Source organism: Daphnia pulicaria, chromosome 4 (genome assembly GCF_021234035.1).
Source record: "Daphnia pulicaria isolate SC F1-1A chromosome 4, SC_F0-13Bv2, whole genome shotgun sequence".
Classification (NCBI taxonomy): Eukaryota; Metazoa; Arthropoda; class Branchiopoda; order Diplostraca; family Daphniidae; genus Daphnia; species Daphnia pulicaria.
Genome location: NC_060916.1, coordinates 15155696 through 15183520, shown reverse-complemented (window position 1 = coordinate 15183520; position 27825 = coordinate 15155696). Strand labels below are relative to the sequence as shown.

The 27825-nt window shown below is 40.2% G+C and overlaps 5 protein-coding genes and 1 long non-coding RNA gene across 8 annotated transcripts; 5 read left to right on the top strand and 1 right to left on the bottom strand.

Annotated features, from left to right (window-relative positions):
• The first annotated feature begins 285 nt into the window (after nucleotides 1-285).
• On the top strand, nucleotides 286-2842 carry LOC124338218. 2 transcript variants are annotated; one of them, XM_046792304.1, is made up of 8 exons: nucleotides 290-487; nucleotides 612-828; nucleotides 896-1050; nucleotides 1131-1332; nucleotides 1414-1665; nucleotides 1730-1909; nucleotides 1967-2146; nucleotides 2237-2842. In XM_046792304.1, the coding sequence occupies exons 1-8, from the start codon at nucleotides 356-358 to the stop codon at nucleotides 2719-2721; spliced, it is 1803 nt and encodes a 600-aa protein (XP_046648260.1). In that variant the 5' UTR covers nucleotides 290-355; the 3' UTR covers nucleotides 2722-2842. The 2 variants fall into 2 exon arrangements, with proteins under 2 accessions (XP_046648261.1, XP_046648260.1); XM_046792305.1 differs by lacking the exon at nucleotides 1730-1909 and having other exon boundaries at nucleotides 286-487.
• Nucleotides 2843-4671: 1829 nt separating this feature from the next.
• Nucleotides 4672-16891, top strand: LOC124338233. The gene is made up of 4 exons (XM_046792323.1): nucleotides 4672-4791; nucleotides 14075-14085; nucleotides 14855-15366; nucleotides 15449-16891. The coding sequence occupies exons 3-4, from the start codon at nucleotides 14863-14865 to the stop codon at nucleotides 16616-16618; spliced, it is 1674 nt and encodes a 557-aa protein (XP_046648279.1). The 5' UTR covers nucleotides 4672-4791; nucleotides 14075-14085; nucleotides 14855-14862; the 3' UTR covers nucleotides 16619-16891.
• Nucleotides 5728-7912, top strand: LOC124337776. Its single transcript, XM_046791798.1, has 3 exons — nucleotides 5728-6198; nucleotides 6260-6697; nucleotides 6764-7912. The coding sequence occupies exons 1-3, from the start codon at nucleotides 5728-5730 to the stop codon at nucleotides 7910-7912; spliced, it is 2058 nt and encodes a 685-aa protein (XP_046647754.1).
• On the top strand, nucleotides 10424-12550 carry LOC124338220. The gene is made up of 2 exons (XM_046792306.1): nucleotides 10424-11212; nucleotides 11303-12550. The coding sequence occupies exons 1-2, from the start codon at nucleotides 10532-10534 to the stop codon at nucleotides 12422-12424; spliced, it is 1803 nt and encodes a 600-aa protein (XP_046648262.1). The 5' UTR covers nucleotides 10424-10531; the 3' UTR covers nucleotides 12425-12550.
• LOC124338207 lies at nucleotides 13664-19699 on the top strand. Of its 2 annotated transcripts, XM_046792289.1 has the most exons (3): nucleotides 13664-13770; nucleotides 17256-18250; nucleotides 18312-19699. In XM_046792289.1, the coding sequence occupies exons 2-3, from the start codon at nucleotides 17258-17260 to the stop codon at nucleotides 19527-19529; spliced, it is 2211 nt and encodes a 736-aa protein (XP_046648245.1). In that variant the 5' UTR covers nucleotides 13664-13770; nucleotides 17256-17257; the 3' UTR covers nucleotides 19530-19699. The 2 variants fall into 2 exon arrangements, with proteins under 2 accessions (XP_046648245.1, XP_046648244.1); XM_046792288.1 differs by lacking the exon at nucleotides 13664-13770 and having other exon boundaries at nucleotides 17171-18250.
• A 5384-nt stretch (nucleotides 19700-25083) lies between these two features.
• On the bottom strand, nucleotides 25084-27705 carry LOC124338399. Its single transcript, XR_006917788.1, has 5 exons — nucleotides 27544-27705; nucleotides 26957-27091; nucleotides 26722-26878; nucleotides 26399-26626; nucleotides 25084-25287 (listed from the first exon to the last, which is right to left on the bottom strand). It is a non-coding gene; the product is annotated as an uncharacterized LOC124338399 (long non-coding RNA).
• Nucleotides 27706-27825: the final 120 nt, after the last annotated feature.

The window sequence follows — 27825 nt, the reverse complement described above, 5'->3', positions numbered from 1 at the left end:
ATAAAAAAGTCCCTACTCCCTAGTCTGAAGATAATTTCCAGCCTCACTGATAATCAACCGATTTTATTGAATCTATTGATTTAATCCATAGGCGCTCAAATAGCATTGCCTCGGGTAAATTGCCTTCTAACGAAGACTTGAAGGGGATCAACTGAAATCAAAGGTTGTGCAATGAAAATCAACAATAAGTGCTCATCAGTTGTTTTCGACGAGGCTTGCGACACCTCGATTTATCTCGTCATTAAAAGCAAACATCAAAATTTGATATTAAGATTTCAATGGCTTGTTTCCCAATATATAAAACGCAACGTTGAAATTGAAACCATTTCAGGTCCGACTCTACGAGAAGGTGAAAATGGCCAACTTGTACCCCATTTTCATTGGTTTCTTCATTTTGGTATCTGCATGGACGAGTGGCTCGACTGCGGATGACCGTCTATCTTTAGCGCAACTGCAGGAACAATTCCAGCAGCTGAAAACCAACTACGTAAGACAACTGTTTTTTCACTGAATTCGCGTTGAATCGTAAGCCAATACTGAATGCAGCATCTGCATTCGAGTCTCTTTCTCACTATAAATTTCATTGAAAATCTTTTCAATTTTGCCGATAGGAAATCTTGGAAGAAAAATTTCTTAGACTAGAACTCGCCCAACTAGCCACTGGCGAAAGACAAACAAATCAAGCGCAAACCAAGAACGCCATCTTTAGAACTTGCAGCGAGGCTCGTACGGTCGATCCGTCACTGGCAACCGGAATGTACTGGATTGACCCTGATGGAGAGGGAGTTGGGGACGACCCCATCTACGTTTCCTGCGACATGGCTACAGGTACGAAAAAGGGATGAGGCGCACGTTGATACAGTTATCACATATTCTAAAACAAACGGCTCAATAGGGAAAACGTCCGTCTTACACGACAGCGAATCGCCGACAGACGTGGGTCATTGCCCTGACCCTGGATGTTATTCCAGAGAAATCATCTACAGCGCAACTAAGAGACAAATGGCAACATTAGTTGAACTCTCTGACGAATGCCACCAGTCCATCAAAGTATCGTATAGAATAGAATCTTTTAAAAAAATAAAACCTATGCAAGTAAAAGACGCCTAATTATTCCCTATCAACTATAGTACGATTGTTATGACGCCCCACTAGAGAAGGATGGAGTCGTTTACAGTTGGTGGAATGACAAAGATGGAAATGCGCAGTATTTTTGGGCCGGGAGCGATTCCAGCGTTCACACCTGTCAGTGCGGAATAGACGGAAATTGCATCGATTCTATTGTCAAATGCAATTGTGATGCAACCGTTCCATTATTTTTAGGCGATAGCGGTAAATTTGAATGGCGATTGATGGCAACTACCGATTAAATCAAATTCTTTTCACTTTTTTTTTTTAAATTGAAATGCGCAGGTGTTATAACAGAAAAGACGTTGCTGCCAATCACGAAATTAAACTTTGGTCAGACTCAACTTTCATCTTCGTCGGGCTCTCACACCCTCGGCCGATTCGAATGTAGCGGCGGCACAACCGTGACGGGAATGCCAACTTCCTGCGAAGATTTATGGAGAAGTGGACATCGTCTGAGCGGATTGTACTTCGTCATGGAAGGGAAACTAGTCAAAAATGTTTATTGCGATTTCGCCAAATTGCCGAGTGAAGCAGGTAGTCCGACACGTAGAAATAATGAATTAAATCGGTGATTAAACCTATATCATTTCTCCAAAAGGTTTCCAGAGCTTGATTGGATATGCCGAAGTTAAACCGAAACCCACTTACTTCGATATCCCAACATCCTGTGCTAATTTGAAAGGAATTGGCCACACTTCAAGCGGATTGTATTTAGTCACCGAAGGGGAACTGGTCAAAAATGTTTACTGCAATTTCACCAAACTGCCGGAGGAAGCAGGTATAAATAATAAAAACAAATTAAGTTGGCGACCAACCCTCACTCGACTTTCCCCAGGTTTCCAGAACGTGATTGGATACGCAGAAGTAAAACCGAAACCCACGTATTTTGGTATTCCAACTTCCTGCGCTAATTTGAAGGGAACGGGTCACACCTCAAGCGGACTGTACTCCGTCATGGGATCCACAATGGTTGAGACGGTTTTCTGCGATTTTACGAAAACTACGGGCGATCCAGGTCCATAACACAAACCTTTACATTACGTGTTATCTCATGAAAATCAATGTCTAATTATTAACAATACCGAATCTAATATAACGCACGCAGCGTTCCAGACCTGGATTGGATTCGATGGCGTCCAGTCAGCCTCCGTCTATTTCTACGTTCAGAGAAGCGGCGATTTTCGTTCGGTTAACAATCCGATCACGTTCGACCTGGAAAGAATCAACACGGGAGGGGCAATGAACGCAGGAAGCGGCATATTTACGGTGCCTGTCACTGGAACCTACTTCTTCACCTTCTCCGGCATGGCCTACATGGTCGGAACGACAAAGGACGGAAAATTTCATGCATCTCTAAGGAAGAACGGCGAACTAATTGGTCGGGTCGAAGCGGCCATGACTCAGGGTGTGAGTTCCGACGGCTTCTCTCTCCAATCAACGCTGCATCTCCAGGCCGGTGAACAAATTTGGATACAGTCTGATACGGAAGAATATATGTACCTACACGATAACGGAAACCACTACACCCACTTCACTGGCTGGCTGCTGCAAGAGGATGTCGCTCAATCGTTTAAAAACAGGCTACAATAGCTATAATAGTCATCGCACTTGCGCGTCTCCGTACAAAAAAATTAGACAGGCATTAAAAATCTGTAGAAAGGGGAGCGGGAGCTAGTTGGTCTAATTCTAAATACATATAACCCAAATGATATTCTTTGCAACTGTCCATTTTCTAGTCTCCCTTAACGAAATTTAAAAAAAAAAATATCAACTACGTCCTACCTTGGAGTAAAATTGTATAAGAACTGGGAGACAAATTTTTGGTGCTTCGTCAGACATCTATATCCAAACATGGCAATCTACCACGTCGGCCGAGGGTGACAGATGTGGACACCGGACGAAGATGAGAGTTGGGTCCGACCAAAGTTTCATTTCGTTAAAAGCAGCAATGTCTTTTCCGTTTCAACACCTGCGGAATTCAATTTAAAAAAAAATAAAAAAGATGTTAAAAAAAATTTTTAATGAATTTGATATTATCAGCAGTACTGTTGCCGCTCGCCATTCAAATTTACCGTTATCTGAACGCGTTGCGAAAAACAGATCATTCCATCTTGGAGAAAATTGTTTCATTAAACACTACAAGATTAAAATAAAAATAAAATAAAAAACGAGGACAAGATTTAGTTAGAGAAATTAGAGACTCCTCGTCCTCAGCTACGGTTCAGCACGCTGTATATACATAAAAACTAAGTCAAGATATTAGTTGAAGGTTACGTGGCAGTTCCGCCCCCCCCCCATTTGATGTGTCATAGCTTTGCACCGCGTAATAGTCTCATTCCTTTTTTGTAATTCAAAAGAGATTTAACGATATGAATGAACCATTTCTCTTAAATCTTTGCTTATCGTTTTGATATTTTGTTCTCCTCAGCAATCCATGTCGACGACAAGGAATATACAGCACCCATTTACATTTTATAAATCCTCCCCAATCACGCGCATTAACGCATATTCTTTTTATCTCTCTTTGTGATGCCAGGCCAAGGTTATTTGAAAATGAGATGGAAAATGTCCTTTTCACTGAATGGTCGATGTCTATAAGAGGCTTTGGCTTTGCAGTGATTTTCTGATTATATCTTTTGTGAGTTCAAAGTCTTCCATCTTTGGATCCCCCAAGGTCCTGTACGGAAAAGCCCTTTCCAAGAATACTCGTAAAGTTTAACCGTACCGCATCCATTTTCGAATGTCATCTCGAATTATCAAAAAGGTTCTCAATTTTCCATGATTATGAATTAGTATAAAAATGTATAGGCTATTTAGTTAGATTATCTACAACTCAGACTAATTATAGCGGGGTTGTCTACTCGATGAATCAACGGAAGATTAAGAAATAAAAAGAATGTAAGAGAGAAATTGCGCAATATAAAGAGGAACTATGAATCTGAGCCAATCCCATGTATAGATACCAACATGAGCTTCGCATTGAAAGTTTCAAAACCATAAGGCGGTAGTATTTTTTAAACGGAGCGGTATTCAACCTTAATCAATTATGATTATACAGTATAAAACCCTAAGGTCCTCGCCCAACTTTTCATTTTATGACTTTGTTTGTCCCCGGTCGAGGAACGACCGGGTTTAAAGCGCACGACATAAATCAGAGTTTTAATAAAAGGAAAGGGGGGGGGCGACTTATTCTATCAACCATTCTCTGACCACCAGCACGAAGTTGGTGGATGAGATAACATTAAAATTCGTGTCGTCTTCATTATAAGTATCCGGCTGCGGTTTTTTTTAGTGAAATTTTTCCTTATACGACTGTGTCGGCAAATCCCAGCAAATAACTTGTAGTAAATAACAATTCTCGCAGTGCCGCGATTTCAGGGTTTCCTTTTTCAGTCAACGCAGTCTGCATCATCCGATGAACAAAAGTAAACGAAACATCATTGGCCGACAAGAAATGCAGCCGTTTCATCCCACAATGACGTCAGAAGCGTCTCCCTATTCGACCCAACGGATGATATTTTAGCCTAGGCTACACTCACTCACTGCAGTCGGCTGAAAATCTAGGAGAAAGACAGACTTAGTTTGATACTAGTGAAGTCACTGCTGGTGAGTAATTACATTTCTTTGCAAACTTTTCAACAGCTGCATTACCTAAAAAAAAAAAGGTATGTACAGTATGCAGGAATGCTGTGAAATCGAGTGCTCTAAAAGAGTTTTAGTTTCAATGTTAAGCGTAGAGGGGACAATTATCCTTAATATTTTTCAACAAAAAAAAAAGAGGATTGGGACTAGTACTTTTTTTAACAAGTGAGAGAAAACGATACAGCATAACGCGGATTGATTGACAAATAGTTAAAAGGGTCAACGTACTACTATATGAAGAAACACACAGCGAGCATATCCCCTATACTGAGCATCTCTAATAAGTAATTTTGCACGCCAACCAATTCTTATGCCGAATGTGTTGTTCACAGCAGAGAAACTAAATACGATAAAAAAACTAACAGGATATTTCCTTTTTTTTAAACAAAAGCTTTTATAGAAATCGCATATTGGCCACCATAGTTTAGGGAACGGCAGGATGCCGAATGGGCGTAGTCGTAAAAGGCAAATAATCTACTGAAAAAGCTGCGTTATTTCATGTCATATTCCACAATTAAAATTCCACAAGTAAAATTTTAATCACGAAGCATTTCTAAGAATATAATTTCGATTTCGATGGCAAAATGGTATTTTATCATTATTCTTATGGTCATGATTATAAATAGATTTCCAGACAGAAAGGAACGCGTTGTTTGTTTACGTTGGCTAGTTCCCAACTTTTTTTAAGTTTTTTGTAAAGGTTTTATTTTCTTTACTTATTTTTTTTATTATTTTATTTAATTTTTTTTTATTTTGATTGAAAATAGTTACATACTCAGCTTCGCAATAGATTCCAAAAGATTCCAACTATAGCTGAAATTCGATTCCAATATTTGTCTGACAACGATATATTCAATATGGGAAAAGGGCACCGTCAAGAATTGACATCCTGTTTCAGTTCTAGAATTCATTCTAACTATTTCTTAAGTTATCGGGTTCCATTTTTCAGGTAAAATGGACTGGCAAAGTCAAAAAGATTGTCTCGACAAACTCTACGAAGATCCGCTTGCCAACGACAGTGAAATCATCCGAATTTACGACAAAATAATCAAAGAAACAAACTTTACCACTTCCGACAAGGTCGTACAATTTCTTAATGAAAAAGCCGTTCTACTGCTCGAGCCCGAATTGGTCGAAATCTTGACAAGAAATCGAATGCAGTCACGCGCCTATCTCCTAGTGGCCAACAATTTATTGAATCTTGAAGACATTAAAGACGACAATGGCGATGTCCTTGCGACGCTCGTTCCACCCAACAGTTTGCGGAAGCTTAAAATCAACTTGGGTTTGGAGACGACAACCTCTTCCGCAGCAGCACAATCCTTGCAGCTCCTTGCAAAACAAACTGAAACTATAAAATCAACTGCCACGCCCACCGACATTGTGGAAAATGCTCATCCTCAGAATGTCGAAGAATCTGATGGAGTCAGCAACAAACTGGCGATTGAAATAATAGACCAGTGTAAACACTTAACAAAAGTAACAGATAAAATGTTTTTTTTACCGATTGCCGTTAAAACAAAACGCAACATTTTCTGGCGCTTCCTCCCTCATCAACCGATTTTCATTTGGTGAACCCAACCGTAATATGGTAACAAATTATAAAACAATTCTGCTGATGGGCGCCACGGGATCGGGAAAGACGACCATGATCAACGCCATGATCAATTACGTCTTGGGTGTCGAATGGGACGATCCTTTCCGTTTCCTACTCATCGACGAAGATGTCAGAGGAGGGTCGCAAGCCAATAGCCAAACCCAAGGTGTCACAGCTTACGACATTCACCATCAAAACGGATTTCGCATTCCTTACTCACTAATCATCGTCGATATGCCGGGATTTGGAGACACCGGAGGAATTGGACGCGACAAGGAAATCACATCAGCAGTTAAGCAATTTTTTGAGCATCAAAACGGCATTCAGGTAAACAAAATTGAAATGTATCCTTTACTTTTCAGTGGTTTTTAAAATAAATATTATGTAATGTAGGAATTGGATGTAGTTGGTTTCGCTGTAAAATCTTCAGACGCTCGACTTACCGTTTCGCAAAATTACATTTTCAATTCTGTTTTGGCCATTTTCGGCAAAGACGTCGAAGATAATATTCGTTTTCTGGTCACCTTTTCCGACGGAAACCCACCCCTCGTCTTGGAGGCCATCAAAGAGGCCAAACTTCCTTGTCTCAAGGATACCAACGGGACCCCGTGCCATCAGAACTTTAATAACATGGCCATCTTGCCATCACAATCCTGTCCGAATAACAAACGATCCCATTTTGATTGGGTAGACGGAATGAAGAACTTTAAGGAATTTTTCAACGAGCTGTCGGATATGCCAACCAAATCGCTTCAGATGACTAAAGAAGTCTTGGAGAGTAGAAAAACCTTGGAGACCAATGTGGATAACATGCAGAGGAACATTGACGCCCAGCTTATGAAGATGGAGGATTTGCGCAAGCAACAGGAAATCGTCACGCTCAACAAAGAAAAAATCGATGCCAACCAGAATTTCGAGACGACAGTTAAAGTACAAAAAAAGGTGAAAGTGCCTCTCGATAACAACGTGACCGCCCTGAACTGCACTAAATGCGGAGTTACGTGTCACTTTCCTTGTAATAACAGATTGTGGACAGGGTTTTGCCCTGCATTTTGGAAATCCGAATCGATCGCTGCAATGAGTATTGTAGCTGTCGTGATCTCCACCACTACAAATTTATTAACTCAAGCTGTTCGCACGTGTCAAGTCTGCCCTGAAAAATGTGTTCCAACTTTGCACATAAACGAGGACAGCAGATGGGATTATGAGCAGGTGGAAGAGACGGTCACGTTAGAAGAAATGCTCAAAAAGTATAAAGAGGCCATGGATAAGCAACCAGGTGCTGAAGGGATACTGAATAGTCTGCAAAGAGATTATGATCAACTCCAATCTGACATTCTCAAGGCAATCGAGGAAATCACTCACTCTTCGAATAGACTTAAGACCATAGCGCTGCGAGGTGATCCACTCACCACGCCCGAATACATTCAAATGATGATCAAAAACGAAGAGGACAATAGGAAACCTGGTTTCGAAGAGAGAATCAAGAGTTTGAAGATGGTACTCTACAAAGCCGAACTCACTAAGAAATTTGTGGTTTAGGGAAAAACTGATCGTACACCCCACCACGAAGCCCTCTGAATTTGAAGCCAAAATTTGGCGTCTTGTTCACTTTGACCGGGAATTGTCTGATATTTTTCTTTTAAGCTTTAATTGACTGTCTTGTTGACAGTTATACTTTCATTGAAACTAATCCATCATAATAACTACCACATCATCGATCTATTTTCCTCTTTTTTGGGAGGGAAATAAGCAATAAATTTTTTTTTTACTGTGACTGCTACTAATCGTCGCAAATAAAAAAAAAATATGAATTTACCAGAAATTAAAGTTCGAGCCAGTATAGCACTGTTCTCTCAAGAAGCTATTTCTTTGTCAACTTTTAATTGATAATCTGTAAATGCGGCACTTTGCTGATCATCTTTTAACACATTAGCTAAAAGACAAATTCAATTGTTCTTGAAGAAGAAACCAAGGGTAATTATTCAGAATGAAGAACCCAGCCATAGGCAATGCACTACTACAACAATGACAGTATGAAATCTATCCGATAGTTTAAAACTACCAGATTTTGATAATCCTCCCTCGCGTACTCCTTCTCCAATGAGTAATTTATGTACTTTTATCTCTCTTAGTGACGTCATGAAAAGGTTATTTGAAAATGAAACTGAAATTGTCCTTTTCGCTGAATGGTCGTTGTCTGTAAGAAATGCCGGTTCTTGCTTTATCTTTTGTGAGTTTAAAGCTCTTCCATCTTTGGGTCCCCAAGGCCCTAATGGACAAGCCCTTACCAAAAATTTAATCGTAGTATAATCATACCTTTCCACGCAGATTGAACAGTCGTAAGGTCGTAAAAATGAAACATTTCACCGAAGTTTACGAGTAGGACAGTTTTCCAAAAGCTTGCTGGGAAGGCTACTATTTCCATGTATGGCAGATTTTGTTTACTTAAAATCTTTTTTTAGAACAGCTGACTTCTAAACTCCAGACTTAGAGAATGGAGGTCGAAAGCAAAGCTGAGCGCATTCAAGTTTAAAAATAGACGAAATTAGAACTCTTTTCAATAAGCGAAGGCTGGAGAGCCTCGTCTGTCGCCTCACACTCAAGAAAAATAAATAAAACAAGAAGTTATACAGTTCCACAGAGTAGAAGATTAAGCGGATGAACGGATCCCAGAGAAAGAAATTCTTTTATAATAAAGAAAAACTCTCTTGTGACAGAATTCAACTTGATTTTCCAAGGTCATAAAGAGGTGCCGACGTTAAGCCAGTCTTGCCGCTTGCCATTTAGTTTAGCAGATCTGAGTTTTCAAGAGTCAAGGATCGTTAAAGAATCGAAGCGATTTCAAGTGGGTTTTTGTATCGTACTTCAATTGGACCTTTGAAGTTATTGAACGCCATCAGCCGACTCACATCACTCAGACGAATTGAAAATAAAATGAATATAAAATTTTTCTTTTTTAAATTCAAAAATAAACATTTGTACAACTTCGGAAATTATCTGGTGAAACTGTTAGCATTTGTCGGCAATAGAATTTCTTATTAAAATAATAATAAGTGTACGGGGTTACACAGCAAACATATACCCGAAATGCTGCAGGTAATTTCGTTCACCAACCAATTCGAATGCTACGCTATCAAAACGGGATACTGCTATTAAAAAAAAAAAAAAAACTTTTATAGACATCGCATGTTTGTCTACCATAGTTTAGGGAAGGGCAGCATGCCAAATGGGCGGAGTCGGCTACATTCCGGCAGAGTCAGACGTTAACCAAGTTTGAAACTAAGCAGACGTTTAAGCTGAGTTCTGCTGAAAAACATGCGGTTTTCTATTTCATAAAGCTCTACAGGTAAGATTTTAATCACGAAGCATTTGTATGAATTCAATTATCATTATTATAAATAGATTTCCAGATAGAAAGGAATGCGTTGTTTGTTTACGTTGACCAGTTTTGATTTCTTGATTTCTTTTTTTTGTAAAGGTTTTTTTAAAAATTTGTAAAAATCTATTTTTGTTGTCAAAGAATGAGAATTACGACATCAATATTATAAAAGAAAAAAACTACCGACATTTTGGTTGAAAATAGTCACAACAACTGCGCAACATCTTCCAACTAGTTGGAATTTGATTCTTATATTTGTTTGACAACGATATTCAATATGGGAAATGTGCACCATCAAGAATTGGCGTCCTGTTACAGTTCAAGTATACATTCTAACTATTTCTCAAGTTATCAGGTTCCATTTTTCAGGCCAAATGGACTGGCAAAGTCAAAAAGATTGTCTCGACAAACTCTACGAAGATCCGCTTGCCAACGACAGTGAAATCATCCGAATTTACGAAAAAATAATCAAAGAAACAAACTTTACTGCGTCCGACAAGGTCGTACAATTTCTTAATGAAAAAGCCGTTCTACTGCTCGAGCCTGAATTGGTGGAAATCTTGACAAGAAATCGAATGCAGTCACGCGCCTATCTTCTAGTGGCCAACAATTTATTGAATCTTGAAGACATTAAAGACGATTTACTCGAGGGCGATGTCCTTGCGACGCTCATCTCACCCAACAGTTTGCGGAAACTTAAAATCAACTTGGGTTTGGAGACGTCAACCTCTTCCGCAGCAGCACAATCCGTTCAGCTCCTGGCAAAACAGACTGAAACGATGAAATTAACTGTCAAGCCCGACCATGAAGTGGAAAATGCTCATTCTCAGAATCCCGGAGAACCTTCTGAAATGATATCCTCTTCAATAACTGCCGCGTCATTCCAGGAACAGGAGCCAACGCAATCAGACAACATATCAATGACCACAGCCGATGGTCAACAGGAAATATCTTTTTCTACTGGAGAAACCAGCGACAGGCTAGCAAGCGAAATACGAAAAAAATGCAACGTCGTAGAAAAAGTTAATGGAATTGAAGTCTGTCAACTGCCTTTAAATGTTTTGCCCATTTTTCCTGGTGCTTCTTCCGTCATTAAGCGATTCTCCTTCGGTGACCCTGACCCAAAAATGACCAGCACATGGAAAACTATCCTGCTGATGGGAGAAACGGGATCGGGAAAAACGACCATGATCAACGCCATAATTAATTTTGTGTTGGGTGTCGAATGGGACGACACGTTTCGGTTCAAGCTCGTCGACGAAAAGATTAAAAAAAATCAGGCACACAGCCAAACCCAAGACGTTACAGCCTACGATATTCACTACCAAAATGGATTCCGGAATCCTTACTCGCTGACTATCGTCGACACTCCGGGGTTTGGAGACACTCGCGGGATTGAGCGCGATAAGGAAATCACTTCAATCATCGATCAATTCTTCAAGGATAAAAATGGCATTCAGGTACTACCAATTGCAAAGATTATTCAATGACTAGCAATATAAACGCTTTTCACTATTTATTTTTAAGGAATAATTCATTTTTAAATGCAGGAATTGAATGCGGTTGGCTTTGTCGTGCAATCCTCATCGAGTCGTCTCACCAAATCCCAAGAGTACATTTTCAACTCGGTGGTGGAAATTTTCGGCAAAGATGTGAAAGAAAATATTCGTTTTCTGGTCACGTTTTCCGACGGAAACCCACCCCTCGTCTTGGAGGCCATCAAAGAGGCCAAACTTCCCTGTCTCACGGATTCGAACGGGACCCCGTGCCATCAGAACTTCAACAACGGCTCCATCTACAAATCGCAGCAATCGGAAGGAATGTCTCAAACTCAATGGGAAAATGGAATGATGAACTTTGCATCATTTTTTCAAGAGCTCTCCGATATGCCAACCAAATCACTTAACATGACCAAACAAGTCCTGGAAACGAGAAAATATCTCGAAACCAAACTGCAATTCATGCAGAGGAACATCAAATCGAAAACGATGAAGATGACAGAACTGCGTCAGACGGAGCAAATGATCGCACTCCATAAAGATCAAATGGACGCCAATATGAGCTTTGAGATCACAGTTCCCAAAATCACACACGTGAGGCTGCCTACAAAAGAACACATTTTTCATCTCAATTGTACGATTTGCCAAACAACGTGTCACGCTCATTGCAACCCAAAGTTGTGGACGGGTTTGTGCCCGGTATTTTGGCGGATACAAAATGTGATACAACTGATTCAGGATGCAGCACTCATCAGTTCAAATGTGGTGGCGGCAATCAAAGGTGCATCACCTAGTGCTTTCATTCAGGCATTCGCTGCAGCCAAAAACGTAATAGATAAAGAATCGAGCATAGGCAAATGCAATTTATGCCCTGGCAAATGCCCCGTCAGTGCCCATCAACACGAAAACGCCAAATGGGACGACATCCAGGTAGAGGAGACACGGACTGTCCAAGACATTAACAAAAAGTACGAGGAAGCGATGGGGAAAATGTTGAACGTAGAAGGATTGAAAAACGCACTACAAAATGAAATTGAAACAATCAACATTGAGATCACAAAGGCTATGGAAGATGTCGACAAATGCAACAACTTATTGCGAGAGATTGCGCTCTACGGAAACTCGACCTTCACCCCAGAGTACGTTCAAAAGCTGATCGAATATGCATCATAAAAAAATGAGGCAATTCTATAGGTTTAAAGTGATGAGCGGAAATGTTAAACTGCGTCTATTAAGCTTTTTAAATATGATAATACCAGCCTTGCAATAACTAGGGGAATACACGGTGCTAATATCTGATATTTTGGAATACTACCTTGACAGAAAACACGCACTAGTCATCAGTTGCGTAAAATAAACAATTTTCAAATGAGGGATTTTTTTTTAAAGAAATTTCTATTGAAATGCCCTGGCTGTCATCACAGGGCCTCGCCTGTCATCTCACACTCGAGAAGAAAGAAAATATACAAGACACTGTGCAGACGCACAGATCAGACAGACGATACTGTAACCTAGCACAAGAAGAAGGAAACGCGTAAAACCACGAGACTGAAACATTTTACACGAGCATAGCGTGTAACAGAATTTCAACTTGATTTTCAAAGTTAATTAGAAGTACAGGGAATCGTTGTTAACCTTGAAAAGGATGTTTTTCTCTCCTTTTAAGAGATGAATAGGGTTGGGAAAGAGGTGGCTGTTGAGCACAAAGAGCTATCCTTTCGTCAAATATTAGAGAATATTTGATGAGTCTGTTAGCATTAGTCTGTCAATGCACATATCTAGTTCAAATTAATTCACCTGTGCTTGGCCTTGACAGCGAGCATATTTGAAAAAAAAAATCAAATAAATAACAGGTTATTATGCGTGTGCCGAATTAGCTGGACAAAGCAAATTGACTATGGTATCATGACAGATTATACTATTTTCTGAACATCGCAGTCGTCAGTAGTTTCACGGTCTCAGTTGTCTTGCCCGCATCTATATAGCCTTGAAGCCAATAAAGTTGAAGGGGATCGTTGTCGTCGTTGTTTGTTCCCAATTCGAGGAGTGGCTGTGTTAAAAGCGGACGACATAAATCTTTGTTTTTAAAAGGAAATGGGGGAAGGGGGGTCGCTTTATTCTACAACGATTCTCCCACCATCAGCATGAACTTGGTAAACAAAATAATGTTGAAAATTGTGCTGCGTTCATTCCGACTGCGTCATCAGCTATCAACCCGACGCAGACAGTCCCGCGATTTTCAGGGTTTCCTTTTTCAGTCAACGCATTACAGCCGATTACGAAAAAGTTAAAGGAATATCATTGGCCGACGAGACCTGCAGCCGTTTCATACCAATCATGAAGCGCCACCCTAGGCTATCCAAACCCATAGAAAAATACATAAGACTCGACTGGTTCCACACACTCACCAGTTGGCTAGAAATCCCGGAGAAAGACAGACTTCATTGGAAACGGGAAACGAGCGAGGTCACTCAAGTCCAATTACTTCTCAACAGCTGCGCTAACTAAAATCAAAAAAGGTACGTAAACAGTATATAATATGTAGCCATGAATGCACGCTAAGTCAAGTTCCTCTTGACTCTAGTGTTGGCGTATACTGTTAAACGCAGCGGGGCAAGATTGTTTTATTTTATTTTTAATCGAAAAGTGTGGATCGGTTTTGATCTTTTGAAAAGATGCAGAAAGCAATCAGGAACAGATGGGCTGACGAATAAAAGTCAACAGCAGCACTCGTCTCTCGTTTGGATAGCGACGAGCGAAACAATTTCCAAGTTGTCTGTAGATGGTTGATTTGATTCGAATTAAATATAAAGTTTTATTTTCGATCAAAAATGTTATTTTAAGGCGAAGTGATAACAGTATAAAATTTCTTGGAAATTTTATAAATCAAGAAAAAAATCTCAGTGTAAGCAAATGATATGAATATTCTAAAACCTCAGATTTCTATTTGATTTTTTGTTTGTGAATATTAAAAGAAAAAGTTTGATTTTGAATGTCAATCAAAATATTTACGTGAAATGCGTCCTCGCAATGAGCGCTAAAAATGCTGATTCAGTTTTAAAAAATGGGCTCAAGAGATCGGTTGTTGAGCAAGGCATAGTGTTGAAAAATAGATGAAAAGAAATTAGCAATTGTGATAACAACAACCGACTTGCGCGAGGTTTGTTTCTCAAATCATCTTCGATAAACTGCCAGATGTATTAAATTTTCCAATTTCCAGAGAATTGAAACAACTTATAATAAAACAGAACAATGTATAATAAAAACAGATTGATGGTAAAAATCCCATTAGTTGAGATGGTCGAAGGGCCTTTCTATTATCGCCCCTATACTCAATCAAAAAAGGATGAGGGGAATAACGCTACACACAGAGCAGACAACAGCGTCAAGTAGAGATATTTGTTCAATCTACTGAGTGATTATCTCAGAGTTCTCAGTTGACCTCCAAATTTCTTTTTTACTGACAGATAAATAAAGCTTAGTTTGTAACAGGATACAAAATATCTTGATATAGTCAGCGTTTTGCTGGTACGACTATCTTCTTTCTTCCGTATAACTTATGGGAAGCGATCCTATATCAATTTACAGCTTTACATCATTACTAGCAGAAAATGAGTCAGCAGGACGTCAGACTCGCCATCTCAGTAAAAAACCGATGCACCAAAATCGAAATCATAGGTGGGATGCACGTCTACAAATTGCCATTGAAAAGTGCGCCTTCCATTTCGAGGGTGCCCTCGATCGTCAGAAGATTCTCCTTCGAGGAACCGAACCAACGAATAAGAAGAGCACACAAAACTATTCTGTTGATGGGCGCCACAGGATCGGGAAAGACGACCATGATCAACGCCATGATCAACTTCATTTTGGGCGTCGAATGGGAGGATGATTTTCGTTTCATGCTCGTTGACGAGGAACTCGTAGGAGCATCGCAAGCCAATAGCCAAACGCAAGGAGTGACTGCCTATGAAATCCATTACCAAAATGGATTTCGCATTCCTTTTTCGCTGACTATTGTGGACACGCCGGGATTCGGAGACACCGGAGGGACTGGGCGAGACAAAGAAATCACATCCGCAATCCAACAATTATTTGAGCATCAAAACGGCATTCAGGTATATTAAACGTTAATTCTCTTATATCGACTTGAATTTCTATTTTCATTCATGTTCAAATTGTCTGTGGTCATCGTAATAGGAACTGAATGCCGTTGGCTTCGTTGTGCAATCGACACTGGTCCGCCTCACAAATTCCCAGAAACAAATTTTCAGTTCGGTACTGTCCATTTTCGGCAAAGATGTCGAAAAGAACGTTCGTTTCCTCGTGACATTTGCTGATGGAGACCAACACCCTCCCGTCTTGGAGGCCATTAAGGAGGCCAAACTCCCGTGTCTGGTGGATCCGACGGGAATGCCGCGCTTTCAGAGTTTCAACAACGGCGCCGTCTACAAATCACAAAAGTCGGCGAACGCAAAACGATTCCAGTTGGATTGGGAAGACGCACTGCCCAATTTCGAGTCATTTTTCGACGACATATCAAGAATGGAAACCACATCGCTCCAAATGACTAAAGAAGTCTTGCAAGACAGAAAGGAACTCGAAACCAAGCTCAAATGGATGCAGAGTGCCGTATCCACCCATCTGTCCAAGATGGCCGAATTACGGACGAAAGAAGCCGCTGTCGAGTTGCATAAAGAACGAATCAATGCCAATCAGGATTTTGAAATCAAAATTCAAGTTTCCAAAAAGGTCAAAGTGCCTCAACATTTCTTGGGTGCCTTGAACTGCAAGAAATGTGAAACAACGTGCCACCATCCATGCCATCCGGTCATGGCGTTCCGCTGGTGCCCGGCATTCTATGCAGCAAGCGCACCGCCGCTGTTGAGCACTGTCGCGATGTTGGTCAACACAGTCACCAATAACAATTGCCAAGTCTGCACTGGCAGATGCCACCCCAATGATCACGTACACGAAAAACACAAATGGGTCTACAAGGATGTGGAGGAGAAGCAAACCATATACAACATGCGCAAGACTTACGATGACGCGTTGGGAGAAAAACTAACAGCAGAAAAGCTTGTCAAGGTTATAAAACAAGAATTAAAACAGTTAAAGCACACAATTATCAAAGCAATGGATTGCATCACATACTTGCGCAATCATTTGGAGGAGAATGCATTGAGCGGAAATCCTCTCTCCACTACCGAATACATCCAGGAATTGATCGACAACGAGAAGGATCAACACGATGAGGGATACGCGCAAAGGATCAAGAGTTTGAAGGAACTGTTGGCTTTGGCCCAACTCACCAGAGATATCGTCGATAACGAGGAGAAATTCGCCAGTCAATTCAAACTATTTGATTAGGACAAATCGGGCTGCTGGATTTCAACACTGTTTTACGCAGAGAATAGATGCGAGCTTTAATTTGACAATATGTCATCCATTCATTGGTTTCCAAAATTTTTGACGTTTATAACTGAGCAACTTCCCTGCTTGAACCATTTATCAGCACAACAAAAAAATTTACAATAACTAACAACAAACCATGTTGGATTTTTCTTTCATGTTCTGCTAGAAGTGTGTAGACAAAAATTTGACCGATTACAAAAATAATAAAGATTTCCTGCAAGGAACGCAATTTTGTTTTGGTTTACGTCGGGAAATTCAAAGTGTTAAAAAAAAAGCTTATATGCTTGCAACTCTCAAATAGTCTTGAAGTCAATCAAATCGGCTATTACTTCAGTTCATTAAAAAATTTTAAGTGCTTTTAAATTGACGGTTCATCATAATCACTGTCCTTTCCTGTCATTAATGAATGGCTGATTGGATAGTTTTCAAACAAACTTCTTTAGCATTATTCTGCAATGCAACGTAAAACCAGCTTGGAGAAAGTTGCTATTCAATTGACACTGATGCAGTGTGTGGAACATTTTTACCCTCTTATTAGAAGTTGAAATATCTTAAATGTTAACACTTGTAATATTTTCAATTTCTTTCTTAGGAATGGACCACCGAGGAGAAGTCGAGCGTTTGGAAAAACTATTCAGCAACGCAGTACTCGACACCAGTGAAATCATTCGAAGCTACTACAGCATCGTCAAAGAAGGAAGTTCCAGTTCTTTTAATGCCATCATTCCATTTCTCAATCAAAAAGCCGTTCATCTGCTGTCACCAAAAGTAATGGACTTCTTAAAGGAAAATCGACTCGAGGCGTACGGTTATTTGCTAGTAGCCAATAACTTGTTGGACTTGAAAGACGTCGAAGATGATTTACTCAACGGAGATGTCCTGATGAACAACACGCCACCCAATACTTTAAGAAAACTGAAGATCCACTTGGGTCTATCGGCAGCAACGTCTTCAACAAGTCCATCGACAATTCAACAAAATCCAATCACAACTACCAGTAACTCTCCCATTCAAACTCAGACTACTCAACAGTCCCAAGAGCAACAAGAAATAACTTCCGATAAAGATGCAATCCATCCGAATGAACACGGAGGTGCTAGCAAACTGCCCATTCAGATAATGACCCTATGCACCGACAAGAAAACAGTCGACGGCATGATTTTGCACAAGTTGCCGTTGAAAATTGAATCTACTATCGACGGTAAATCATCCATCGTTCAGCGATTCTCTTTCGGTGAACCCGACCGATCGGCGGGTAGGACAAGCAAAACTATTCTGTTGATGGGAGCCACGGGATCGGGAAAGACGACCATGATCAACGCAATGATCAACTTCATTTTAGGAGTTGAATGGGACGATCCATTACGTTTTGTTCTCGTCGACGAGGAAGTCAGGGGAGCATCGCAAGCCAATAGCCAAACCCAAGGAGTGACTGCCTATAAAATCCACTATCAAAATGGATTCCGCATTCCATTTTCGCTGACTATTGTCGACACGCCGGGATTCGGAGACACCGGAGGGACTGGGCGAGACCAGGAAATCACATCCGCAATTCAACAATTATTTGAGCATCAAAACGGAGTTCAGGTATACAAGAATACCAAGGGAAAAAAAAAGTTTAAAAACTAAATGACATTTAATCATGCAGGAATTGGATGCAGTCGGCTTCGTCGTGCAATCCGCACTCGTCCGTCTAACTGTTTCACAGAAATACATTTTCAATTCGGTTCTGGGCATGTTCGGCAAAGATATAGGAGAGAACGTTCGTTTCCTTATTACATTCGCTGATGGAGACCAACACCCTCCTGTCTTGGAAGCCATCAAAAAGGCCAAACTTCCGTATCTGATGGATTTAAGTGGATTGCCTTGCCACCAAAGTTTCAACAACTGCGCCGTCTACAAGTCCAAATCTTCGTCGAAAACAAAACGACTTCAGTATTGCTGGGAAGATGGGATCGAAAACTTCAAAAAACTTTTTGATGAGATGTCTGACATGCCAACCAAATCGCTGCAAATGACGAAAGAAGTGCTGGACTTGAAGAAACATCTCGAGATCCAACTGGATTTCATGCACAGGGACATCAATAAGCAACTGATGAAGATGGAGGAATTGCGAAAGACGGAAGAGATCATCGCCCTGAACAGAGACAAGGTCGATGCGAACCAAAACTTTGAGGTCAAAGTGCCTGTATCTAAGAAAGTCAAGGTGCGTGTTGGAGGTCAGAAAGCCCTGAACTGCATCATATGCCAGGTAACATGTCACTATCCTTGCAATCCTGGTTTATGGTCAGGGTTCTGCCCAGCATTTTGGCGATCGGAAAATATCGTGCCAACTATGGAGGGTGCAATGAATGCTGCCGAATCCATGATAAGGGGCGAACCCATTCGAGCTCTCTCAACAGTAGTGGATGCCGTGAAAAATACTGCATCACGCTTGGTATCACTTAGATGCAACGTTTGCCCTGGCAACTGTCCCGATGGAGACCACAAAAACGAAGATTCGAAATGGGACTTTGTCCAACAAGAAGAAACGATAACGATGAACCACGTGCGTCAAAAGTATGAGGAGGCCATGGGACAGAAATTGAGCGCCGAAGGAATACTGAATGGTCTGCAAAATGAAGTCGAACAGCTGAAATCTGACATTATCAAGACAATGGCTGAAATCACTCGCTGTTCGAACGTGTTGAGGGAGAAAGCGCTGCGGGGTAATCCGCTCAGCACCCTGGAGTACATCCAAATGATTATTGATGATGAGAGAAGAGACGAGAAACCCGGATACGAGGAGAGGATCAAGAGTTTGGAGGATGTGTTGGAGAGAGCCCGGATCACACAGGACATTGAGGTTTGCGGGGAATTACACTAATGGCCAGGATTCTCTTTCAAAAATTAATTGCGACAAGCAAATTATTTTCCACTCTCATTATTTCTGATTTCTCGTCACTATTAAAAACATTTCTGTAGGTATAGTGATTATAATTTTGTACTGAAAAACGATAATTCCTCGAAAATGTTTTGACGAATATAACCGAAAATACAATTTATAAAAAAAGTAAACTTACTGCTACGACGCAGTAAAAAAAAGAATCAATGAAGACGATAAAAATGAACCAGTTGAGTTCTGTCGTTAGAAAACGTCAAATAAGGGATTTAAAAAAATGTGATTTTTCCGATGTATAAAAATAGAAGTTTTAATTTGGGTTAAATCTTGCGAATGAAACATTCAAGACAAGTTTCCGAAAAAATTAGGACTCAGATTCTGTCTGAATTGTTTTCCTCGAGAAATACCTAGTCACCAATGGAAATTGCAACTTTCTGATTTGGGGGAAATACTAAGAATCAGTTTGTTACATAACGTAAACACCAACAGCATTTGGGTTAATATATTCGACCCTTCCAAAGTCAAAATAGTCATCGTCGACAAAAATGGATGTGAAGACAGGTACTCACACATCCATTCCATAATCTACTTTGATTTATCGAAAGAAGTTGTAAAATAAAAAGTCGACGGCAGTATCACCTTCCATTGCGTGAATGAAGGCATAGTAAAAAAAATTCAAGAACAACGCGCACCAACTTTCAACTAGGCAAACTAGAACACTCAATCCCGTACATGACTGGGGCTCGTCGCTTTCATCTTATCGAAAAGTAACCACTAACATTTTATAATCTGTTTCCCAGCACTAAAAACACACACACTCTCACAATAAAAACGTAACAGGAAAAAATTTCAACGGCGTCCTACCTTGGAGGTGAATGCTGGACGGCAGATCTGGGTGCGGTGCTCCATCCCAAGTAAATCTCGTCGTTAACAGACGTCAGGTGGAAATTGAAGCAGGGAATCCTTGTGAATCCATCCGCACTCAGATGGATGCATATGAGGACAGAGAAGGGGAAAGGGAAGAAGAGACTTTGTGGGTGTTCCTTGTCCATCAGCTAAATATCAAATGATTACGTCACTTGTAACAAAAATCCAGCAGGGAGAAACAAGGTGGAGATCGCAAGTTACTCACTTGCAGCGGGGATGGTTCGTCTGGTTCTGGTTGGTCGATCCGTCCCTGTCATCCGGAATGTACTGGATCGATCCCGACGGCCAGGCAGTTGACCCGATTCATTCCAATTGCGACATTGGCGTCAGGTACAAAAACAGTGTTTCGTTCAGTGTTCGCCTAAATACAGAAGTAAGATATTCACCATCACTAATGACTTGACAGGAAAAACATACGTCCAACACAATGTAGCGAAGACCAGATAGACGTAGACCGAATTGCACTAAACCTTTTGCTTTTTGATGTTATTCGAGCCGAGGATATGAGATAATTTGTCCGGATTTACAGTGAGCATTTGTTCGAGGGTCATCTTGCAAAAAATTTTGATGAAGAAGCAGAGTTGTAGATGAGCGTCGAAACCTGTTGAATGAATGAAAATGAATTAGATGAAGCTGAAAGGAAAGTTAACACTAGGGTTTATACCAGTTTCTTGAAGGGTGGTCAGGAGTAGATCGCATATAGCATATGCCTTGGGAATATGTGTGCAGCCAGCTGCCTGCGTATGTAGACTAAATCCATCACAAGGACTGCATTCCGCTGGACTAATTTGATAGGTGAACCCTTTATCCAGTGCCCAGAGTTATACAGGAACAATGAAGTGAAGCACATGACGTTAATATCACAGCAGCGGGGGAAGGCAATTCTTACATGTAGACACTGTCCCAACATAAAACTGCCAAAAAATAAAAATGTCTTAATTAACAAGAAGGTAAAAATAAAGAAAGCAAATCTAACAGCATCAAAACCAAAGTAGTAACACACACACACACTACTCCAATGCTGCAAGTAAAGCTCATTGGACCTTGCCGTCGCATGCGTGGTATGTAGGACTTCCTATTTCTGTTATTTATTTTTTGTTTCAATTCAATTTTTATTCACTGTTTAATATTTTTTACATCTGAGCCAATGGCGAAAACGTTTCATTCCTCGACAGGTGGAACCCAATTTTATTTAAACAAAATTTGCATTACTGCGGTAGGCTGGCCCATATATCGATTAACGTGCGGTTGGGAGAGATGCAACGCGTCATGGAAATATCAAACAGGAAGCCAAACACAACATGTGCGTACCTTTGGTTAAGTCAAGTAACTATTACCATGGTAACGGCTTTCCCATCTCACAATTCTACTTTTCCAACATCCGTCACAGATTCCGCGTTTCCCTCTTCTACCCAGTACGAGCGCACTCAAAAATCAAGTTGCTTCCGAAACCACAACAGGTTAACTGGTTAAAATTATTTTTAAAACAATTTTGGAAACTCCAAGCCTTAGCCTTTGTTGGGTTAGCCATTACAACCTAACTCATCCCAAAACAGAATCCCATTAAAATTTGTCAACTGCAATAGCATCACAAATTGCACGAACCTTCAATTTGTGACCAATGCCAAACCTTAAACGTCGACGAAGAGATCCATCCAAAAACCTGGCTTTTATAGCCTTTCCATCAATAAAAACAAAGTTGTAACCAATAAATAAAAAGAATATCAACTGTGTCCTACCTTAGAGCGACGTACTGGGCCACTACGTTCTTTCGACATCTGTCCTACAAAGTACAAAGGAAATCATAATATTATATTGCGCGAAGAAATTAAAAATAGGCGCCATCTTGAGGGGTAGCAGGAAGAAATTATTCAAATTCAGTCAAATAGATGAAATCAAGTATGCACAGTATTAGAAAGGCATCTGATTTCCAATAATAATCGTGAAAACGTGATATATTCACTACTTGTTTTGCCGTAAGAACACTGTTGTTTACTAGTTCTTTCTCACAAACACGTTTTCCAGTTAAGGTTAAACACAATTAGTCTACATACTGAACTTTGGAATTCTCTAGTCGCTCGGTGGCTCCAATACGATTTTGATTGTACATCAGGATCAGTGACGAAATGTGTTTCATTCTTTTCCAAAAGGAAACCGAACAAGCAATAGCATCAGAATAATCGCGGTTAGCTGGCACAGATACCGACGAAAGTGCGGTTAGAAAGGATAGAACGATAGAACGCGTCATATGGAAATGTCAAACAGGAAACCAACAACAAATGCTTATCTCTAATAGATAATACACCGTGGTATAAGCTTTTCCATCTTTCAAAATCCAACTTTTCCAACATCCGTCAAAAATTCCGCGTTTCCCTGTTCTTCCCTCCTTCAAGCGCACTCAATGCTCCACTTCCTTCCGAAACCCAAAAAGTTTAACGTTATGCGGGAAATAACAAACGGAAATTTACACGTGTACTGCTGGATATCCTGTAGGAAAAGAAACAGCCACACGTCGAGAAGACGAAATGTTTGGGCGTACTTTAATAAAAAGCACGATAAAAAATACTGACGTAGAACGACGCGACTGGCGTCACCATAGGAACGGAAAATGGACCGGACATTTTCAGACGTAATAGAATAATCCGTTAAAACCTCCAACAATTACTAAACTGTGCTAAATCAATGCGTGGCCTTTCCATCCTTTCACATTTTCCAAATGACGTCTTTCATTCTCATATAAAGACGGTGGATTCGGAAACTGAATTCATCACAACTCCTGAGAGCTCAACTCATAGTTACTACTCTAAATTAGTCCCAGTACATTTAATAACTAAACTACCATGTCGATGCAAACTATCTTGCTTTTGGTTACCTTTTGCACCTCCGCTGCGTATTGCCGGATCATACCAAGCCTGGGAAATCCAAATGGCTTGGATCAACTCGTACAGCCTCGCACCGTTTCTATCGTGGACGAACTGCAGGAACTCGGCCGACATCCCCAAACTGTTTGTCCTTTCCAAGTGGAAAAGAAAACTGAAGAAAACGATCATCCACTGGGAAATGTTATCGTCGCCATCAACGAACTCGTTTGTTCAGGAGCCTGCAAAAATGAAAACTGTAGCAAGACAGGAGGCAGTTGCAAACAGCTGATAACGAATCTACGGGTTTCCATTAGGAATCCTGCGACCGGCCTACCAGAAAATATCATCTCCACTAACGTCGCAGCTGGATGTAGCTGCACACCACAAGATACTGGAGCTCTCGGCGAGGACGTTTCAACTGCGTGATGAAGTAATTCGTGATTCGTAATTTGGCGTGCTGCCTGCAAACGTGTGTTGGTTTGTGTAGGTGGCCCTGCCAGTGAGTAGCTATGAAAATGTACAAATTGAATTTTAAATGTAATATGTGCCGAATTAACAAATAAATATATATACCAATTATACCATTATCCACATCAGTTGAATGAAAACGAAGGTTGTTCTCACTCGGAAATCAGCCGAATTCTGTTTTTCAAAAGTTATCAAACTCAGAAAAATATTGTTTTCCAAAAACTTAAATTTACCTTGAAATAGATGCGTCTTCCTTCTGCAACTCAACATAACGATAGTCCCAAAGAATCTCAACATTATGAATGAATCTAGTCACAGAAACATTACAAGGGGAAAATTAGTTGAAGAATGCATATCAGCTCTCACTTAATTAAATCAAATTTAACAAATAAGTCAACACTCGACGTCGACAACGACCTTCCTTTTCTTTCTTTTTTTTAGAACCAGTAAGAAAAACCTATTATAATCACAGGTGAAAGATAAAAGAGTCACGGGGATTAAATTTTAGGCGACCTGACTGAACACAAAATGATTTCTCAAATTCAACCAACTACCTGTACGAGATTCCTATTCATGTAACATTGAAATCGGTTGATTCGGCGAATGGGGCATATAACAACATTGCTTTAAATAGCGTCTCTCATTTTAGTCTTCAGTCTCATGCCCTACTTTAATTCATCACAATCCATTCCAGCAGGTTAAACATAATGGATCTGATCAAAACGTTTGTGAACACAAAGTTGAGACAAATAGAAACATTATTGATAATCATATCGAAGACTATTAGTGTCAAGGCCAATGGAATGGCATTGAAAATGCACTTAAGCGTCTGCCACCATCCCAGTGCCGACAAACAACACCGGAAGTAGAAGCCAGCACTAATGAACCGGCACTAACAAAACCGTTCAAAACAAAACAAACCGCAAAGAAGTGATGAATCAAGGTACCGCAAAATTTCCCTAGCTATAGACCTATGGAGATAGAATACAAGTTGTTGTGATGTGAAAATACGTAAGATAAAATAAGAAGCTCCGAATAAAATGAAATATTAGGAAAGTGTGACTGAGAAAAACGCGCATCACTTAGTTCGCTAGCTAAAGGTTCGTAGCACAAAGACGCATAAAAATTCCTATGAGCATAGCTTTAGCTACTCGCCTACTCCAATACAATTTCCAAGATAAATTCCTAACCATTTCCCTATTCAAAACGTAGCGAGAGAAGGAAGACAAAGCTTACCACAACTATATTATTAATAATATGCAAAGCTATTATCTTACTTGAAGCTGATATCCACTCATGCCTTGGCTCTAGGTGATCTGTGCGGAGGAATCGGTAGGTTAAAATTCCACGCCTTTGACCAAAAATGAACCAGGGCTCTCCTTTACTTTCAGGCAATTCGAATACAATTAGCGTTCCACTGAATAAATGCTAAGAACGTAAATAACGAGCAGGAATCTTCTTGGAGCTGCGCACCTTGTCTTTTCAATCTAGCGGCGAAAGAAAAATTTCTATTTAATTTAAATGTTAAGCTGATACAGATGCATGCACATGAGAATTAAAAATTTGAATTAAACATGCAATTTCTGTAGTCGCTTTGAAGAACTATGTCTACTACCATGAATGACATTTAATGTTACATTTCGAACAACGATATGAAGGATCCTCAGATATTCGAATACCAAATTTTCATAGTTGCACTCAGATTGACACACAGCGAAACATGAAATGACGGATTCCAGTACCAATCGTGAAAACCTAACATACTAATTCTATTGCCTTGCATTCTTTCCCCTAAAACTAGTTCTTCATAAGGGTTAAACACAATTACTTAAGTCGGGAATTCATTAGTTGCTCCACTGTCTTTTTTTTAAACGTACATCTGGGTCAATGGTGAAATGTGTTTCATTCCTAATTCCCGTACGAAACCGATTTCCTAGCAATACAATTTGAATTACTGCGGTAGGCTGGCCCAGATATCGGTGAACATGTGGTAGAAAAGTATAGAACACGTCACGGAAACGTCAAACAGGATGCCAAACACATCATGTGCGTATGTTTTGCAAAGTCAAGGTGCAATAACCATGGCAACGGCTATCCTATTTTACAGTTTTACTTTCCAACATCCGCACCGATTCACGAATTCCGCCTGCTCTCCCCAGTACGAGCGCACTCACAAGTCAAGTTCCTTCCGAAACCACAACCGGTTTATGTTATGCGGTGATCAATAAGCGGATAAATTTTTAAGTGCAGTACTACTGGAATCCTGTCGAAAAGGCAAATAACGATTGTTGTTTGGGGACGTAGAATGACGCAACGCGCGTCACCAAACTAACGGAAAATTCGGGAAAATTGAGACTGGGCATTATCGAACGTAAAAGAATAATTTGTAGAAACCTCTAACAATTACTAAACAACACTTGATTAATGCGGACACTTACATCCCTGAACCTTTTGCAATTGACGTCTTCCATTCTCATATAAAGACTGTGGATTCGAGAGCTGAATTCATCACAACTCCTGACTCAGTTACTGCTCAGAATTACTCCCAGTACTTAAAGTTATTGCAATGTCGATACAAAATTTGTTCTTTTTAGTTACCTTTTGCATCTTCTCGGCCACTTTCTGGGTCCTACCATGCGCTGGAATCCCAAATGGCTCTGATCAACTCATGGAATTTCGTACCGTTTCCATCTTGGACGAACTGCAGGAACTCGGCCGACACCCCCAAACTGTTTGTCCTTTTGAAGTGGAAAACAAACCTGTAGAAAAAAATCATCCACTGGGAAACGTTGTGGTCGCCATCAACGAAATTGTTTGTTCAGGAGCCTGCAAAAATGAAAACTGTAGCGGGACAGGAGGCAGTTGCAAACAGCTGATGACGAATCTACGGGTTTCCATTAGGAATCCGACGACCGGCCTACCTGAAAAGATCATCTCCACCAACGTCGCAGCTGGATGTAGCTGCACACCACGAGATACTGGAGCTCTGGGCGAGGGCGTTTTTTAAGTCGATCTGTAATTCAAATTTTGGTAAAACGTGTGCTGTTCCTTCAAGTCTGCACAACATTCTACTCAAATCTTAGTTATGTTGATGAAAAGTTATATTGATCTATTAGAAACAAGGAAAATGAACAAATTATTTTTTGATGTGTGTACATACACTTGTAATGAATTGGTAAATAAAATCAGGTACCCCACACTGTTCTTTAATGACAATTGATGTTGCTGAACTCATAACATATTGGGATGAGTATACATCACAGTAGTTTAATACCTGGAATTCACCAAATCCTGTAGGAAATTTCAAAGAAAGATTCATTACACAGCTTCACAGAATTATTGTTACAAAATTTATGCAGAAGTTTTTACATCTCATTTTTCACTAGTTGCAATCTGAGAATCATACAACAAAAGCTTTTGAAAACTGGGCAAGCATAGCTAGCAGTTTTGAATATTTACACCAAAGTTTTCTTACATCTTAACATCTCGAACTCTACCAATTAAGCTACTTCAGAATCTTTACTGAGTTTACTCGTGATCTCTCTGCCTTGAATAAAATGGGAAATCTCGAGCATATCAAAGTCAACACATTATGCATAGTCCCAATGTAATTTTTACCAAGCATAATTCTTTTTGATCAATTCTCAACATGGTATCATGGTATTCAATTAAGGTCGATTCAAACAAAAGGGAAACTATTAAATTATTAACGAGTCTAAGGGTAGTAAAGGGAAATAACATACCACAGACTGCTGGAACGTGCCACTGCCAACACTAGACCAAAATGACAACAATATTTTTAGCGATTTTAACCGAATAAACAGTTAAAAACACAATAAATTGTAACAACCAAGTTTATAAGACTCGACTTCACTGCTTCTTAACCGCGCGGCAGCCGCAATGTAAATGAGACTAGCCGACTAGGTAGACAGGAGCATGGACAGGTGAGCTGAAATGGCGGGAGAATGAGGGGAAAAGAAAAAAGGGGGTGAGTAAGGAGCGGCCATTTTGAATAATTATCCCCC

Bases quoted from the DNA above. Each gene is read 5' to 3' on its own strand.
- LOC124337776 (XM_046791798.1), top strand. From the start codon at position 5,728: ATGGACTGGCAAAGTCAAAAAGATTGTCTCGACAAACTCTACGAAGAT. The intron at 6,199-6,259 runs GTCAGCAACAAA...CAAAAGTAACAG, and splicing joins ATGTCGAAGAATCTGATGGA to ATAAAATGTTTTTTTTACCG. The intron at 6,698-6,763 runs GTAAACAAAATT...TATGTAATGTAG, and splicing joins AGCATCAAAACGGCATTCAG to GAATTGGATGTAGTTGGTTT.
- LOC124338233 (XM_046792323.1), top strand. From the start codon at position 14,863: ATGAGTCAGCAGGACGTCAGACTCGCCATCTCAGTAAAAAACCGATGC. The intron at 15,367-15,448 runs GTATATTAAACG...TCATCGTAATAG, and splicing joins AGCATCAAAACGGCATTCAG to GAACTGAATGCCGTTGGCTT.
- LOC124338207 (XM_046792288.1), top strand. From the start codon at position 17,219: ATGTTAACACTTGTAATATTTTCAATTTCTTTCTTAGGAATGGACCAC. The intron at 18,251-18,311 runs GTATACAAGAAT...TTAATCATGCAG, and splicing joins AGCATCAAAACGGAGTTCAG to GAATTGGATGCAGTCGGCTT.
- LOC124338218 (XM_046792304.1), top strand. From the start codon at position 356: ATGGCCAACTTGTACCCCATTTTCATTGGTTTCTTCATTTTGGTATCT. The intron at 1,051-1,130 runs GTATCGTATAGA...TATCAACTATAG, and splicing joins AATGCCACCAGTCCATCAAA to TACGATTGTTATGACGCCCC. The intron at 1,910-1,966 runs GTATAAATAATA...GACTTTCCCCAG, and splicing joins CAAACTGCCGGAGGAAGCAG to GTTTCCAGAACGTGATTGGA.
- LOC124338220 (XM_046792306.1), top strand. From the start codon at position 10,532: ATGAAATTAACTGTCAAGCCCGACCATGAAGTGGAAAATGCTCATTCT. The intron at 11,213-11,302 runs GTACTACCAATT...TTTTAAATGCAG, and splicing joins AGGATAAAAATGGCATTCAG to GAATTGAATGCGGTTGGCTT.